Here is an 18,563-nt window from a genome sequence, read left to right on the forward strand (position 1 = left end):
TTTTTTATGCATTTTCTAATAAAACAATTCCATTCTCAAAAAAAATTAAAATTTAACCAGCTTTTGTAAAGGAAATCAAAAGTTTGATAATTTGAACAGAAAATAAAAAAATATTTATAATTTTTGCAATGATATAAGATGCGAGAATCCAATAATTGTTTGGTCCACTTGCGTAGTTCTCTGCTCCTTCCCAAAAGGTGAATAATCATTGTCAGCTTTCTCCAACCCTACGCCTCAAAACATACCAAACAGGCCCAAAACTTCACACCTCACTGTCTCTCACGCAGGTGTTTTAAATCTTTTATTTTACATAATTCATTTTTTTATTCTACTATACACTTTATACTAAACAATATATTTAATTATTCTTTTATATAAGAGATAAAATTATATGAGTAAAAAATAATGGGAAAGGCATATGTATATTTTGATTTATAAAAAATTATAAGACCATTTAATAAAAGTATGTGAGTAGACTTAGATAGTGAATAACTATAAAAATCTTCAATTTGGTTTGTGAAAATATAAGACACTTTCAATTTAATTTTTAGAAAAATAAAAAATCTTTATATATATAATATAATATTAAATTTTAATACTACAAAAATTATTAAATAAAACTTAGTTTAAAAATTAAAATAATTAATTATTATATTGACTAAATTAAAGACTATTCTATAAATTAAAAAGTTAGATAATTAAAGTAATTTCACTACAAGAAAATTATGAAATAGAAACCAATTTGTAGAGACCAAAATAATTAGTTACCATAGGAACTAAAATAGAGATCATTTTAAAAACTAAAAAAAAAAATTGGTTTCTAATTTAGTTTCTATTATTTTTTATTATTGTTAAATAGTTTCTAAATTGGTATCTAATTAGCAACTAAGGTTTTAACTACCAATTATTTAGTTTCTAAATTTGGTAGCAAAAACCTTGGTTGCTAATTAGATACCAATTTAAAAACTATTTAACAATAATAGAAAATAATATAAACTAATTTAGAAACCAAATTTTTTTTTTAGTTTCTAAAATGGTCTCTAATCTAGTTATTATTGCAACTAATAATTTTGGTTTCTACAAATTGATTTCTATTTCATGATTTTCTTGTAGTGTTTTTATTATTAATATAAATTTATATTAGTAATTTTTATTATTTAAAGTGGTTTCTAAATTTATATCTAACTATTAGTTATCAAAGTTTTATATTATAAATTATTTTTATTAATCTTTTGAAAATTAATTTAAAATCTAAAATATTAATAGATAAAATCTGGATAATTAACTTAAATATTAATTTAAAAACTATTTTACAATTTTATTAATAATAGAAATTATTTAGATAATAATAAATTTAAATAGTAATTTTTTTTAAATTAGTTATTATTTAGTGATTTTTTTATAGTGCTATTTTTTCTGTTTTAAAATTTTGAAATTCATTAACCATCAAATTAAATGAGATGGAAGAGAAAAAGATACAAATCAATCAACAAATTAAATATAAAAACAACAATCACTTCATCTATTACTAACACAATGAAACATTAGAATATCGAAATAAATAAAAAATTTAAAACAAAAAATGTTAATAAAGATCTAACTCGAAATATTGAAACCCTTTAACAATAAAATACTTTTTCATTTACTATTAAATTGATGATGTTTGAGAAAACAAAAGTTGGTGGATCCATGGAAAGGTGATATTACTTTTGATTGCATAATGCACTTTGCCCAATATCTAAATTATTGGCACTAGGGTTTGCATCCCCATGTCACCATTTTTGTATACATTATCACACTCCATCCAACGGTGGAAACGAGGTCGCATGAATAACGAGTTGGTTTCTTGTCTCCATTGATGAACCTTTGAATGTACCTTAAAAAAGACTGATCTTTGACATGGTTGGCCAAAACATCTCACTCTTTCACTTTTCTTTCAATGGAAGAAGACTCATGGGAGAGTTGGATTTCTTCCTTGGTAATCACAAACCAATAAAAAAACACTTTCTTTTCTTCCATCAATGTGATCATCATTGCATCTTTGTTTTAACTTTTTCTCTATTATCTTTATCCTCTTTAACTCTTCTATTTGGTGTTTTCCCACTTTTTTTCTTTGTATTAGGAGATGGGTGATGAGGACAATTTCATTGGCCATTCTCACATCAAATCACTTGATGAAGATAAGTTTGTACTTGAGCCATTGAATTTCTCATTTCACAACTCTTCTACTAATAATAATGATAATGATAATAATAGTAAGAAAGTTTTTTCCATGGGAAGTAGTTGCTTGTCCTATGAAGAAGATGCAAGCTTTGATGAGAGGCATGGGAAAATGCTGAAGAGTAATAGCTCAAGCTCCATCATTTCTCAAGATGTTGTGGCTTACAAGAATGCTGCTTCTTCTTCTTCTTCTTCTTCAGCACCATCCTCATCTTCTTCCTTCATTTTGTCCTTTGAAAACTCAACCATGAAACCTTCTTCTCTCCATCATAGACCTAATGATGATGATGATCATGGTGATTTGCATAGGTATTTTGGTGGGGATGCCCTATGTTCTTCAGTTCTGAGCTCAGAGAGTGAGCATGTCATCACCAAACCAAAGGCCAAACAAGGTGACAACAAGAAGTATAGAAGCTCATCTGAGATTCAAGATCACATCATGACTGAGAGAAGAAGAAGACAGGAACTCACTGAAAGGTTCATAGCACTTTCTGCCACCATACCTGGATTGAAGAAGGTTAGTTCTACTCAGTTCAATCATCATCATGTTCATCAATTTTAGTCCTTGTTGTTTCTTTACAAGCCTTCAATGTGACTGAATTCACAACATTCAATTGAGTATCTATAAAATTAGTTTCAACAAAAAGTTAATTTTGATTAAAATTTCCACATTTAACTAATTGTATGGTTGTGTTCCTTGATTTGAACATTTTGTATTAGCATGAAGGCAATGATCAGATAGCAGAAGCAAAAACTGATTCCTTGTCTGATATTACTGAAATTTACTCCCTTTTACATGAACTGCTACATAATGCAGTTCATAGAGAATATTTTCATTTCATAAGATTATTAAATTTTATATAGTAAACAGGTATATGTTAAAAAGAGTATTAATGACATTTTCTTAAAGAAGGTTTATAGTGTTGATATGTGAAAAGGACAATAAACTGTGTATAAACACTATATATTCTGCAGCACATATAAGTGATAAAAGTGCATGTATAGGGCCATTTCCATGGTTCCAGAGGCACAGTTTTGAACTTTCAAATCAGAAAGTACATAGTAGGGTAGAAAGAGAAGTTTTACAAAAGAAAAAAAAGCTTTGTTTGCAGTGAAATCAGGGCCACTGAGGCAGAAAAATAAAGCTGTTTTCCTTAGTTTTACAGCACTTTTTCAGACCATAGCTTCCTGCAAGCTTTGCTGCACCTTTTCACCCTTTTCAGCAAATCTTTCTGCATCTCTCATAATTTTTGAACACCTTAATTCTAAGAATTTAGTCACTCTTATCTCATCTTTTCAAAAATGAAATTTTACCATTTTAAGTTTCACTTGTTAATCAAATCTCCTAATTATAATTTTTTTATCAACAAACAAATAAAAATATTTAAAATCTTAGTATAAAAAAACTTTCATATAATCCCCAAAATAAACGACTATTACATAAGTTTCTTGGAAACAAAATTTATAACATAATGAAACTTTCTTGTATATAAAAACTAAGTCTTATACTAGCTTAGAATTGTTTTTCAAAAGAATTGACAGGAGAAAATAATCAACCAGAATATTTAAAAAATCAACAAAAGACAAATCAGGTTTAGAGTTATTTATATTTTTCTATATTTTTCGGGAAAGAAGTACATGTATTGATATGTTGGTTAATTTATGATTTATTCATAGAAAATCATTTCATTGGTATAATAGACTTTCGTTTACTCTGTTCTTAAAATTCTTTTACCAATAATTATAATCTATTCATGTATCGTTTTTGTTAACATATGAATTTTGCTATAATTTTTCTACAATTTTTTATTTTTTATTTTTTTAATAATAATATTGTTGGTTGAAATATCAACATAAATATTATTAGTTGTATAATAATATTGTTAGTTGAAATGATTATTAAAGTAAACGAAATATATGTTATAATAAAGTTATTAAAAAAAAAAATTTAAGATAACAAATAATTAATTATTTTAGATATTATTACGAAAAGTTTGCATATAACACATCCTTTACATGATTTGACTTATAAACATGATTTTATAGACAGACAAGGCTTATATACTTAGGGAAGCAATGATATACATGAAACAACTTGAAGAGAGAGTGATTGAGCTAGAAAATGAGAACAAGAGGAAGAACACAGATTCAAGAATACTGATAAAGAAATATTCCCAAGTGTGTTCAAGAGAAGAAGAAGGGACATCATGTGATGAAACAAAGTCTCATAATATATCAACTCCTCCACTACCTCAGGTTGAAGCAAGAGTGTTGGAAAAAGAGGTTCTGATTGGAATTCACTGCCACAAACAAAAGGACATTGTGCTCAAAATCATGGCTTTGCTCCAAAATCATCATCTCTCTCTTGCTAGCAGCAGTGTCTTGCCCTTTGGAACTTCCACTCTCAAAGTTACAATCATTGCCCAGGTGCTTCCAAATCTCATTTTCCAAACACTATAATAGAAACCAACATTTTTTAATCAAGAAAAATAATGCTCCCATGCACTTTAACCATACCCTTTTACTATTTTTCTTTTCATTATGTTCAACTTATTAAAATTCACTGAAGAGTCTATGAATTATTTAGTCGGAATTTATTTAGGTAAGGTAAAAATCTCTCAATCTAATTTTATAAATTGGTCTTATAAAATTAAGTCATGATTAAAGTCTACCTCTTATTAAGGTCAATCGACAAATTTATCTTCAATGTACATTTTAACTTGTTAAATTTCTTTATATAACTAATTAGCTAATAAAGTTTTCATTATCAATTCTAGATCTAAATAATTGATAATTAAAATGTTGGTAGTTAATTAGTACTATAAAAAAATCATGAAATAGAAAACAATTTTAGAGACAAAAAATAATTAATTGTTATAGTGATTAAATTAGAAACCATTTTAGAGAACTACAAATTTTTTGGTTTATAAATTATTTTTTATTACTGTTAAATAGTTTATAAATTAATATCTAATTAGCTACCAATGTTTTAACTACCAATTATTTAGATTCTAAATTTGGTTGCAAAAACTTTGGTAATTAATTAGATATAATTTTAAAAACCATTTAACAATAATAGAAACTAATTTAGAAACAATTTTTTTTAGTTTCTAAAATAGTCTATAATTTAGTCACTATAACAACTAATTATTTTGGGTCTCTAAAATTGATTTCTATTTCATAATTTTCTTGTAGATACAAAGTTAGAAACTATTTATGAATTATAGAAACTAATTTAGATACCAATCATTTTTTTAGTCTCTAAAATAGTATCTAATTTAGTCATTGTAACAACTAATTATTATTTTTATCTAAAAGTAGTTTGTATTTAATGATTTCAATATATATCATGAATGATTTGTATTTAATCATGATAACAAGTCATTGTTTTGTTGTTATTTTATTGGTAAACATTCTTACTTCACTATTAAGAGAAAACAAAACTCCTCTATTAAGAATATATTACTATGAAGAAAAGTTTAAGAAAAATATTAGTATGAGAACATCTATTCTCCATGCACATGTAATAATTTTACATGCTGAATTAATTTACTTTAGCTTTGTTGCAGATGGAAGAAAAATACTGCATGACAGTGAATAATCTTGTAAAAAGTCTGAAGCAAGCTCTCTTGAAAATCACATGACATTAATGTTCCTAAGAGTGCCAATATACTCTGCAATTGTTTATGGAGAGTGAAGTTTGCAGAAATTTAGTTTTGACTTCTTAAATAAGAGAAAATTATGAGAATTTGTTCATGGTGATGTATTAAGGTATGGGAAACAATTGTTAAGGAAAATTAATATTATTTTTTGTATATGGATTTTGATTGAGAGATAATGAAAAATGGTAAGAAAATTGCATTCTATTTAGTTAATGTCTAACTATAAGACATGAAAATATAATATACACAAAAAAATTATATACTGTAATAAAATAAGTGCAACAACAAAATCGATATTAATATTATGTTTATCTTTTTATACTAATCTTTGATATTTTTACATGACAACAAGTTGTAAAAATAAGAAGGCACTATTGTTTTAATATTTTATAATGAATTTGTTAATTAATTACGAACATGTGCATCACAATAATAAGAGACGTTATTGTTTTTATATTATATGTTATGTTATTTTAATGAATTAAAATTTAAAATTTATATATTTATTTTTGTAAACTATATGTATTATAGGTTTACTCTAAAATTTGTAAAATTTAAATGAAGACGATGTTAAGGAAATAATAGAGAAAAAGAAGAGCTATAATAGTGTGTATCATTATTTTCTTAATGAATGAACAATTTATTTTTATTACGTTATGTTATTGGTGCATATGTATTTAAATAATTATAAGGCTTACAATATTGTAATTTTAAAATATAATAAAAAAACAAAATTAAATATGAAAGATAGAAATATTTCATTATCTATATGGTTGTTAGTTTTTATAATTTATTTATAACAATTACAATTCTAACAAATTTTCAAGTGGTTAAGTCCCATAAGTATACCCTATCATCATAAACTACTTGTAATTTTTTATTTAAATTAAGTAAAATGATTCTGAGTTATAATGTTTTTTATTAAATAACTCATGAATATCTCAAATTTAAATTTCACACAATTGGCTATACTTAATATATAGAAAACATGCTCCAATTTTATTTTGTAAGTTAAAAGATTCTCATTATTTTCAAAATATATATTTGAGACCCTTCAGGATAAATTTTACCACATATAATATAAGTTAAAATTCAATTTTTGATTTTTCGACCACCATGATCTTCCAAAACTGCAATGTAACACGAAACCAGTGTGTGTTGGGAACATAGACTTACCATGCTACTACTTTTTTACACAAAAACAAAATGAAAATTCCACTAGAAAGTAAATAAATAAATAAAATAAAAAGAAAATTTAAAGGTTAGAAGGACAGTGTTTGTGCTCACTCAAGGAAAGAGGAAAACCATTCTCTGATATATTCCTTCTTCTTTTTCTCATGATCAAGACCAAATAGCAGAGAAAATTTGAGCTCTTACTCAACATTTCTACCCTTTTCTGTACTCTAAAATCTGTAAGTTTCACAGTGTGTGTCTATATATATATATATATATATGTATATGTATATATATTTCTTTTTCACAGTGGTTTGTCTGAACTTGAAAGGTATGAATGAAAGGAATAGTTGGTGGGGAAATAGTATGCCATGAGTATTTCTTTGTGTGAGAAAGAATAGAGGTTGTTTGTGCAAATCCATGTTCCATGCTTGAGGAGAAGAATGTGGAAAGTAAAAGGTGGTATTTTGGGTGGTTGAGTTTATTTTGATTTTACATTTTATGATTTTGTGGATTATGAGTAATTTTGTTTTAGTCTAAGGTTTGGGGGAATAAAAAAAAGGGGATTCCTTGGCTAAGTAGTGGTTACTTCACATTTGCTTATATATATAAAAAAGGGGATGTAACAGACTCTGGTTTCCTTTTGTACTCCTTTGTGCATTTCTTTGTTACCTTAATATTTTGATGTTGGTTTAGAACTAAAGTGGTACTGCACCTTGATGATTTTCAGCTGGAGTCCCTCACAGGATTAGTTTTTGGTAATAATAATGATAATATTGATTGAAAGAAAGTAAGTTTGTGTGCATCTGTATTGTCTTAAGACAGAAAACCCTTTGATTGCTGATGAAAAAAAAGAAGAAAAAATGAACGTGGGTGGGAAGTAACCTGACATTGAGGCAATGGGACATTGAAAAGGTTTTACCTGGGACATGTCACAATGATGCAGGACAATATACATGTGGAGTTATAAGTTTAGTTTTTCTTTTTCTTTTTGCCTGATTCTCTTCTTTCCTGCATTCCAGTTTTCTAAAATCATGTCAAATGCAATTGTACACTTTTATAATGACATGTCAGCAACACAGAGGGATTGTGTTTACAGTGTTAAAAGCTATAAATTGAATATTTTGTTCTGAACGATATGTGTTAGTTTTGTGTGTTCTTAGTTCACTGTTTGTATGTTATATTTTAAGTATGCCAATCTAGGTTGTGCCCTTGGAAAGTGATGGAATACTAAAACTTATATGTTTTCTATTACACACTTTTTCTAACATAGCTCTGGACATCTAATGGCATCATCGGATGAAGAGGGTGAAATTATCCCAGATCTTGTTAATAGTTATTGGTTTGAAAATGCAAAGGAGGATTTTGTGTCACTTTCTAGTTTGACACTGTTGTTTAGCATCAGTGAGATCGAATGTGACTTGGGAGAAAAAGTATTTTTACGTGGCACCACTGATGATGGCCTGCAGAAAATTTACAAACAGATCATAGGATGGAGATTTGAACTTCCCTATGAGAAGCCTGAGATTTCGGTGCTTTCAAAGGACAAAAATTGGATAACACTCCAAAGACCAAGGAAGTGTTTTGAAAGTATACTTAGGACAATCTTGGTCACTATATATTGTTTACATTTTCTGAGATGGAATCCAGAGGAATCTCATATATCTATTTGGGGCAAAATGAAGAAGGCCTTTAGGTGTGAATTTTCTTTTGTCCTTTGTACATTTCTGTTCTGTCATATTCCGTTCATTTCGTTAATGCTATGTCTGTTTTGCAGCACATTTGATATCATACCATCCGAGAATGATATTCTGTGTCATCTGAGTTTGATCAGAGAAGCGGTTAAAAGGGACAAAAATTTAACAAAATCAAAGGTACGAAGTCTTACATTATTTTTATAAGAATTGGAATACATTATAAGGAATACATTTATTCCATACGCAGGCACTAGATGTCTGTATAAACTATGCAGTTGATAGAAACAACGGACATGTATCCCTCTATATTTCTATAATTTGTAGTCATTTGTATTTGTCCCACTTAATTTAGATTTTGTTTTATTGTTTGAAAATGTAATTAGTACGTGTACGCTATTTGTCGTTGCTGGTACCAATGCCTGCACCAGATGGCTACAGTTTTAAGAACATCTAATAGATTCATAGCAATTTTGATGATACCTACAAAAATTTAAAATTCCCATAAAATGACAGACTTATAGTTGAGTAGCACTGTAATTTTTGGGTTTCCATTTGCCTTTATGTGAAGTGATTACCATTTTATTTAAAAGGCATAAGAAAATGTTGTTTTAGTTCTAGTGCTGCCAGGTTCACTCCTTTGATTTTGTACAATCCCAGGTTTGTTTGTAAGCTGGAATTCACATGAATATGAATGATTTTCCATCTAATTCCTTTATCTTCTAATTCACTTGAATTCACATTAGTCTATCTTCAGCTTGCACCATGTATCTTTGAATTCCTTTGTACATGATATTTATCACAAATATTTATTTAATGGACAGTACCTGCATGATTTAATGGAAAAGGGATGTTCACATGAAGGCTTCCATGAGTACAATGTAAAATTTGACTCTTTTTTTCTTCATTTTATCTGTATTTGATCTTTGAAGTTCTTTCCTGTTCAATGTTAAGTTGGTTAATTAGCAGGATGTTCTTCCTACAAAGAAACCAAAATTTATTGTGGACTCAGAGGATGAGGAGAAAGTCCAATCTGATGGCAAACTCAATCCAGATGGAGAGCAAAATATTGGATATGATACTGTTTGTTCAATATGTGATAATGGTGGAGAAATACTTCCGTATGTCTTCATCATATAACCATAAAATAGACTAACTTATAATTAATAAACCTTTTTTAAATTTTTACTTACATGTTATGTTTTTTCTGTTTTAATGATCAGTTGTGAAGGAAGCTGTTTGAGATCCTTCCATGCAACCAAAGAAGCTGGTATAGACGCATTTTGTGAATCCCTTGGCTACACCAGTGCTCAAGTTAAGGTAACTACAGTGTTTCTCATCCTCTGTTACTATGTTTGAACAGTAAGGGAAAGAAAAGAGTAGTAATATTTTATTCTTATTTGGAACAGAATTACTCTCCAATTTGGGACAGAATTGAGTATAAATAAATTGTTCTATGGGAATAATTACCAAACTAATGAGAATGAGTTTATTAGCATATTCAAATTCAAACAATGTGATGATGAATATCTTTCTTTTTCTTACCTTTCCCTCACATTTCATTTCCCTACCGTCTCCTTCCCTTTTCATAATAAACTCCTTAACTCAATGTCAGCATAATTTTTGAATAAAACTCCAACTAATGTTTGATAGAACCAAATAATAACTTTGCAGGCCTTTCCAAACTTTTACTGTCAAAATTGTATGTACAAGCAGCACCAGTGCTTTGCATGTGGCAAATTGGGTTCATCTGATGCATCATCTACAGCAGAGGTATACTTCAGATGCATTTTAGCTTTTGTATACATTGTATCCTGTCTTTCTCTACCTCAGGTAACATTTCATTCGAATAACATCCAGTGATGCATGTCATTAGTTTTCCTTTCCGTAGGTTTTCCTCTTCTGATTAGTTAGTGTCCAGAAGATATTCATCTTTATTTTGTGCAGGAGTAACAAAGTATGATATTGAAAGTGTTTCGAACATTTGTTTTATTTGTTTTCAGGCCTTTCAATATTGGAACAATGAGATGTATATTCTCTTCATATTCCTCTGTGGTTGAGTGGTTAGTTTCCCACTTGCTCATATGGAGTGATGAGCTCCTTGAATTAATAATCACTATTAAAAGTGACTCAGAAACTGCTTAATCTGATTAAGAATTGTCTGGTGTTCAGGCTGAGAGATTATCTGTTGGCTTGGTCAAATGACTTAGTCTAATGAAGACCATCTGATAGCGTGATCTAGTGGAAACAATTTGACTCATTATCATGTCTTCTGAGAGTTTGCTCCATCTTAGTCTGTAAAGTCTAAAGGGAAGTGTATATAGGGGTCATCCGTAATAGAGGAGAGTGCGGGGTTGAAATACTTGTATTCAGAGAGAAGAAAGGTGTGTAAACACACTGTGTTGTAGAAGAGAGGGAGAGAAGAGAAAGAAAGAGAATCAATAGTGAAGTAGAGTGTGAAACTTGTCGTTTGCTGGGATTTTTTCTTGGACATAGAAGGTGCAAGAACCAAGGGGTTTACCTGTTGTATGTTAGTGTGCATTGTTGTTTCATAGTGAAGCTAGGTTCTCTCCTAGATGTAGATGACAATGGTTGAACAAGTTAATCTTGTTCTTTCTTTTTTACCAAGTTCCGTTGTTTTTCTACGTTTTGGTGTTGTGTGTTTGTTATATTCTTGCTTTGTTTTGGTTCAAGTGTTGTCTTAGTGTATCTCTTTCTCTCTTTAGTCTTTAGAACCAACAATTAGGAAAGGAATGCAATTGGGTTTCTTGGTACCTCTGCATATTTATATCAAATGGAGCCAAATATCAATATTTTTCATAACATTTGGACCTACCCATTGGTATCCTATGTTTACAAACACCTACGTATTTAATTCTTATTTCCCTTACATCTTGAACATCACACTACTAGAACTTGTTCATATTATTTAAGGTTATTTTCTTCTTTTGTAGTCTGGAGTGCAATTTTGTTTTAAATGCTGAAACTAATTTACTCGATTTTTGGTTTATAAAATTTGCAAAGTGCACAAAAACTATCATTATTTGTTTCTTCTTAGGTATTTCCTTGTGTTACTGCAAATTGTGGGCACTACTACCATCCTGACTGTGTAGCAAGGCTTCTCTCCCCTGGCACTGACACTGAACAAGAGGAAATGAGAAAGAAAGTTGCCTTTGGCAAAGCATTTGTCTGTCCTCTTCATACATGTTCTTTATGCAAAAAGGGAGAAATTAAAAATGTTCATCATTTGCAGTTAGCAATATGTAGACGCTGTCCTAAAGCTTACCACAGAAAATGTTTACCCAAGTAGGTTTGTTTTGTTCGCTTCTTTTTCTTTTAACTAGTTATTTATGGTTACAGGTATTCATGTAAACAGTATTATTGTGTTTATGTTTTATTTGTTGAAATGAAAACACGCTATATGCTATTATTCCTTCTTTGTGCATGCTCATGCCTGCATCTACATGTCTCATTGTTTCTGTTGCTTCTTCAGGGAAATTTCCTTCACATTTGATTATGATAAGGGCATTGAGCAGAGGGCTTGGGATGGTTTACTTGATCATCGAATTTTGATATATTGCATGTAAGTTGTTAGTTAGTGTTTAAATGATTGGATATTAAAAAAAGTGTTTGAATTATAGATGTGTCCTTATTCTATATGATAGGAACTTCGAATTAGAAGTAGAAATAAGGAAAACCAACCTTTTGCTAGCCTAACACAAGTAAGTTTCTATTGAGATTGATTTCACAAAGAAAATGCAGGAAGATAGAAAATAACCAGGGAAAATCTGCAGGCACACAGAATACCCCACCCCTCCTAAAATCTCTTCAGCTTGCTATAATCTTGCCTACACCAACCAGATCCATCACACCCTTTTCAGGCTTACTCTTAACATATTCCCTTCTTTTTCTTCACTCGTCACTTAGACAATGTTGTCACAGACCTTTACAGTTCATATTTCTCACCTGTCATTTAGTCACACTATTCTCAATGTAGTACTCATACGAGGCCTAAAACTTGTTTTCAACCCATTTTTGCTTAGGAATCATGAGATAGATAGCAAACTCTGGACTCCTGCAAGAGACCATCTGCTATTTCCTGATATGAAAGTCCAAAGGAAGGTATTCAATTACAAATTATTTGACAAAGGAAAAGATACTATAAATTTGGATAAAAGTTTTGAAGATCTTCCAACTAAGGAAACATTGGTACCAAACTGGGTTGCAGAGCAAAGTGTTAGCATTAAAGATGGTGATGTTGTCAAAGATCTGGAGAAAATAAGTTGTAAGAAAGATATACGTTTCTCTAGTGCATTAGTCAAGTTTGATAGGGATAGAACATATTTGAAGGTAAAAAATATGCCTGTGTTGAATCATTCCTTACCAAGTCCTGCAAAAAGGTTACCTTTGAAAGTTGCTAACTTGTGTAATTCAAGATTAGATGAAGCTAAATCTCTGCAGAAAAAAATGGTCAGTGGAAGAATTGACAAAACTGGCTTTGGGAAGCCTCTAGTAAAAAAAATCCAAACATCGCTTGACTTTGATAATGCTGAAATGAAAAACAGGTACTTTATGTGCATTGTCATTTGTTTGTGTTTTTCTGGGATTAATTAAGGAAAAAATGTTGATTTTTAAGTTCAGGTGCTTACATTTATTTGTCACTGTCTATGCAGTATCTTGTCTTTAATGAAAGAATCCATGTCTACGTTTAATGAGCAAGAATTCATTAAGAACCATCAAGCCTTCTCTACAACACCAGGTTTAACCGAAACTGAATTTCATAAGAACCTTACTCAAGGGAAAGTAGAAAGTTCAATTAAGGTTTGTCTTATTTTTCCCTCTTGAATGTAGCATTCAGTATTGTTGTTAAATAGAATCTGAGCATGTTAAGTTTAAGTGGCCTATGAGTAATTATTGTTCTAGTTAAAGGATCTCTGGGTTTCTTGCAGGCTATTCAAACAGCTTTGCAGAGGTTAGAAGAAGGATGTAGTATTGAAGAAGCAAAAGCTATTTGTGATCCAGGGGTCCTGCATCAGCTTTTCATTTGGCAGGTTGAAATTCCTTTCCAGCATTCTTGTTAAAGATGTTAAATGAAAGCATTCATGTGTCTTCATCTAATCATCGAATTTTTCATCATGAACCAATGATCCTGAAAAATTTACATTACACTCTAACATGCCTTCTCATGCAAGAACAATTTTATATTATTTTATACTTCCAATGTATTTAACATTGAAAATATAAATTTAATTAATACTAGCTCAACCACATTTCAAACTGTGGTTGAACCAATGATACATGAAAGAGTCTTTCACCACTTCAGTTGCCGGTGTAATTTGTTGTATCATGCACACATTCAGAGTACATGGAGGACTCTCTTATCTTTCCTCTTCGCCATTTCCCTAAATCAACAATATTAGTGACATTTGCAACTGATGCAAATGCTATTTGGTGGCAATGCAATACAGAGTTCACTTATAGCTGAATTGTTTTGTGTTCTGTTGTCATGGAAAAACTTATCTATATCTGAATGACTGTTATTTGAAGGAAACATAAAATATATTGAGTCAATTTTCTGATTATTAATTCACTTGCAGACGCAGCTCAAGGTGTATCTTGCACCTTTTCTCCATGGCATGCGATATACTTCCTTTGGTCGCCATTTCACTAAAATAGACAAACTGAAGGAGGTAAATACATTATATTAGATTGTTCTGAAGTGTAAGTTGCCGAAAAGGAGAAGATTTATAGCATTTGCTTGGCTCTTTTGCTTTAGTTGTGAAGGACAATTGGTTATTAATTATTATACTAGTGTGTATGTGTGCTTGTGTGTGTGCACATTTCATCCCATTTATTCTCTTATGTTGGATTTTTTATTGGTTTTCAACATTTACACTAACCGATTTATAAGGGTTATAGATTAGCCAATACTATTATATAGTTATTGTATAATGTTGGAAATCTCACATCGATTCAAAATATGACCAAATTCTAGTATGTAAAATCTCACTTTACAAGTCAGTTTTGTGAAATTATATTCCTCGTCTTTCTCAAACTCTTGAGAGTTTCATTGTATCTAAATAACAAGTCACTAAATTATATGCCTAAATTCTGAACTAGGCTGATTTAGTGTCAGGGATAACTAATTGTAAGTAATGATTTTGGGAATTAAAATGCTACAAACAACTTTCCTGTGTTTTACTTTTCAATATTATTAGTAAGCTGATGTCAGAACTCCCCAATGCAGGTTGTTAATAGGCTTCATTGGTATGTTCAGAATGGAGACACGGTATGTGGTTCAGTGGTTGTCCTTCATGCTTTTCTATTTTGGTATACATAAATACCTTGATTGGAACCTAGAATAGAAAATAAGAGAAAAGAAAAATAAAGATTTTACTTCTTAATTGGAAATGGTAGAATGAAGAGAGAGATCACTTCGTAGGATCTCCCTTAGTTTTTCCTTTTTCCCTTCCCTATTGGTACAAGACAGATTGTCCACTCTGCTATGCTGTACAACTGTACAATTTAAAGCTATGTTATTTTCCTCTTTTTGTAGAAAAAATAATTTTAACAGAAGAGGATATGAGCACATGAAATTTTATTCCTGGGTTCTGTATAGATCTAAAATGCAGCAAACGAAATCAAATACTAATAACATCAAAATTTTAAAAACAAACTCAATATATCCTAAAGTCTAAATAATAATAAGAAGGTCTTCATCTAAACATGCATTCTAAATATTTGAAACAGTTAATAAATTCCTAAAATCTAAATTATCCATTTTCAAACTAAAGATATTTAAGCTTATTTTCAACAAAGTTAATTTTCCACGTCTACTACTTTAACCGCCCAAATATTCTAATTAACCTGGTATTCAAACTAATTACACTAGCTCTAACATTCCTTATATTCTTTTTGTTTTATTAGTTTGTTATTGATATTAATTAGTTGAAATATAGGTCATAATCTTTGAATGTGTTCATATTGGAGTTCACAACCTGTAACTCTCTGTCAATTCAAATGGGAGCTTAGGATTTTTAGTTATTCCAGTGTGTTAATTTTTGTAAATCCTTTGTTTTCTAGCTTGTTAATTTTATTTGGAATGTGGCAGTAAGATTAGTACAGATGATTTATTGCAGATTTATGCATCTTCCACTGCCCTTTCTCCTAATATGAATGCTCTATTTAGTTGATATTCAGAAATACTAGGTTCTTCATTTTTGTATTGTGATGAAGAAACTTTACATGCCACCGTCTTTAACGGGGTTTCATTGGTGAGGATTTGATGTCTCCTACTGTGAGGGTTTGTTATAAACATTTGAAGAAAAAAACAGGGAGGTGAATATTTCTAAGCCACATAACTTCCTATGTCTTTAGAATAAATTATTGGAATCAAAATTTTCTAGCATTCAATTTTCATGGAACTTCTCAAGTTGATAAAATTTGAGAGAGGAGAGATTCTGTTAATCTTCATTCCTGAATGATAGCTGATGACAATTTCTACTGGATTTAGCCTTTGTGTTGAGTTGACTTACTTGCTCCATTCATACTTATGTGGTATCCTTGCCAGGTTTTGGACTTCTGTTGTGGTTCTAATGACTTCAGTTGTCTAATGAAATCAAAGCTTGAACAGATGGGGAAGTCATGTTCATTCAAGAACTATGATTTATTCCAACCTAAGGTAAGTCTATATGTTGCTCAAATGAAGGCATGCATGGCATAGTTTTTGCTTCAGTTTTTGTTTGCAACATACTTTTGGTTTGTTTCTTCCATTTCCCTGTTGCAAATTTGCCATTTATTGCTAATGAAGTCCTGCTGCATGTAGAATGATTTCAACTTTGAGAAGAGAGATTGGATGAGTGTCAATGCAGAAGAATTACCACACGGTTCTAAACTTGTAAGAATCTAAATCTTTTACTTCATAATTTATATAGACACATGCATACTTCCATGTTTAACATCTTCATTAAGATATTTTCCTTTCACTGCTGATATTTTACTAGATCATAGGGCTGAATCCTCCTTTTGGGGTGAAGGGTTGTCTTGCTAACAAATTTATTAACAAGGCATTGACTTTCAATCCAAAACTTCTTATACTAATTGTACCAAAGGTGACTAAACGGTTAGTGTTTGTTTCATTTTATGCCCTTGGTTTTTTCATGTAAATCAGAACAAAACTCATCTCTCTACTATGTTCCTAGACTTGACAAAAGGAAAGGTGGATATGATTTAATTTGGGAGAATGATGAAATGTTTTCAGGAAAGGTGAGTTAGCAAAAGTTCAGTGATTTCATTCAACCATAACTTTGTTTAACCAAAAACAAGGGACAGCTTAGCTTATCTTTTTGCATTTTGTTCATTGTTCCAGTCATTTTATCTACCTGGTTCTGTTGATGTGCGTGACAAGCAACTGGAAGACTGGAACTTGAAGCCACCACCTTTGTACCTTTGGAGTCACCCTGATTGGACCACTAAGCACAGAAAAATTGCTCAAAAACAGTGCCACATCAATGAAAAATATGATGTGCATGTGAAGAATTATCTTATGGAGGAGAATCATGACTGTTACCAGGACTACACTGGCTTGCATGCACCTGGTGATGTTTTGAGCATATTTGATGATATTCCATGTGATAATGATGATGGTGCAGATGAGGAAGTTGCAACCAGCAATGCTCTGGGAGAGGTGAAAGGAACAGTGTTTTCTGATTGTGGAGGAGAAATGGAAATGGAGTTACCCTTTGATGAAGCTGAGGAAATGTGTATTGATATGGAGTTATCAACTCCCTAGAAATTTGTAATGGCTACACAGCTACAGAGTGAAGAATCAAAGCTTTTGGAAAGTTTTTTTTAAAGATTATCTCTAGAACAAATTTTAAATTGCTTTGAAAAGTTCATTTAGCAATGAGAAGTCTTATAATTAGGTGTTTCAAAATAAATAATTAAAATGTTTATAAATTAATTTATGACATTCTAAATATATAAATTTATTTTTTCAAAAGTATAAAAATTTTAAAAGATTATTTTCATCATTCCACTCTAATCAGATATGTAAAAAGAAATCATGAAGAGTCTTTTTAGCACTCATATTCTGAATTGCTCTTATATTAGGTTCTCGGGGTATCTTATATTAGCTCTCGTATTCTGAATTGCTCTAATCCATAATAGTAATTTGAACTTTTATCCCAATAGTAACCTGAAATGACAAAATTGCTCTTATATTAGGTTATCGGGGTATGTGAATGTGTAAAAATATTTTAATGAAGTAAGAGTTATATTATGTTATCGGGTACCTTAGAGTGAATCTTTAAAAAAAATTAATGAAGTATATGAGTGATTGGATGATATATTTTGAATTATTTTTAATAGTGTAAATTGTAAAATTACAAATTTATTTTTATGTATAAAAAAAAAAATTATTAATTTTGTGCACATTTTAGTTAATTAAAATAATGTACAAATTTAATTATAAATAAAATAATAAAATAATATAAAATTAAAACAAATAAATAAATAAATAAATAAAATTAAAAATTTAAATATAATTATATGTTTAAATGCACTTTTTGTTTCTCATGCTTATATAACTCGTGAACCTACATTATTTATGACCTAACCTATTGAGGAAGTGCATTCATCACATTCAAGGTCAAATAGATTTTCTATGGCAAAGTCAGAAATCTCTGAATGGAATAATTGTGGTGCATGGCAGTGTATGCATGACAGTGTAATATTAATTCATTGAAAACAAGTGAAGAAAAGCGAGGGAACTGTTGGAAAAATTCAGAAATAATTATCCCATTTGGTGTAGATA

At 30.0% G+C, this 18,563-nt stretch overlaps 1 protein-coding gene and 1 pseudogene across 3 annotated transcripts; both read left to right on the forward strand.

Moving 5' to 3' along the window:
• Window positions 1-1,826: 1,826 nt before the first annotated feature.
• On the forward strand, window positions 1,827-6,090 carry LOC137819632 (transcription factor bHLH18-like; annotated as a pseudogene).
• Window positions 6,091-7,146: 1,056 nt separating this feature from the next.
• LOC137819381 (protein ENHANCED DOWNY MILDEW 2-like) lies at window positions 7,147-17,654 on the forward strand. Of its 3 annotated transcripts, none has more exons than XM_068623213.1 (19): window positions 7,147-7,294; window positions 8,329-8,751; window positions 8,833-8,929; window positions 9,574-9,630; window positions 9,719-9,870; window positions 9,973-10,069; window positions 10,424-10,522; window positions 11,808-12,055; window positions 12,243-12,332; window positions 12,793-13,314; window positions 13,423-13,570; window positions 13,699-13,800; window positions 14,347-14,439; window positions 14,997-15,038; window positions 16,320-16,430; window positions 16,575-16,646; window positions 16,753-16,871; window positions 16,951-17,014; window positions 17,118-17,654. In XM_068623213.1, the coding sequence occupies exons 2-19, from the start codon at window positions 8,342-8,344 to the stop codon at window positions 17,538-17,540; spliced, it is 2,946 nt and encodes a 981-aa protein (XP_068479314.1). In that variant the 5' UTR covers window positions 7,147-7,294; window positions 8,329-8,341; the 3' UTR covers window positions 17,541-17,654. The 3 variants fall into 3 exon arrangements, 2 of the variants coding, with proteins under 2 accessions (XP_068479314.1, XP_068479313.1); XR_011082281.1 differs by lacking the exon at window positions 7,147-7,294 and adding an exon at window positions 7,412-7,514 and having other exon boundaries at window positions 16,753-16,860; XM_068623212.1 differs by lacking the exon at window positions 7,147-7,294 and adding an exon at window positions 7,412-7,514.
• The last annotated feature ends 909 nt before the right edge of the window (window positions 17,655-18,563 follow it).

The sequence above is a fragment of the Phaseolus vulgaris genome, chromosome 10 (genome assembly GCF_000499845.2).
Source record: "Phaseolus vulgaris cultivar G19833 chromosome 10, P. vulgaris v2.0, whole genome shotgun sequence".
In the NCBI taxonomy this organism is placed as follows: domain Eukaryota; kingdom Viridiplantae; phylum Streptophyta; class Magnoliopsida; order Fabales; family Fabaceae; genus Phaseolus; species Phaseolus vulgaris.

What these genes read in the sequence shown, in the direction of transcription:
- LOC137819381 (XM_068623212.1), top strand. Translation starts at nt 7,483, where the DNA reads ATGCTTGAGGAGAAGAATGTGGAAAGTAAAAG. An exon ending in ACACCAGTGCTCAAGTTAAG is followed by an intron (nt 10,070 to 10,423) that starts GTAACTACAGTG and finishes ATAACTTTGCAG; the next exon opens with GCCTTTCCAAACTTTTACTG. An exon ending in TACCACACGGTTCTAAACTT is followed by an intron (nt 16,647 to 16,752) that starts GTAAGAATCTAA and finishes ATATTTTACTAG; the next exon opens with ATCATAGGGCTGAATCCTCC.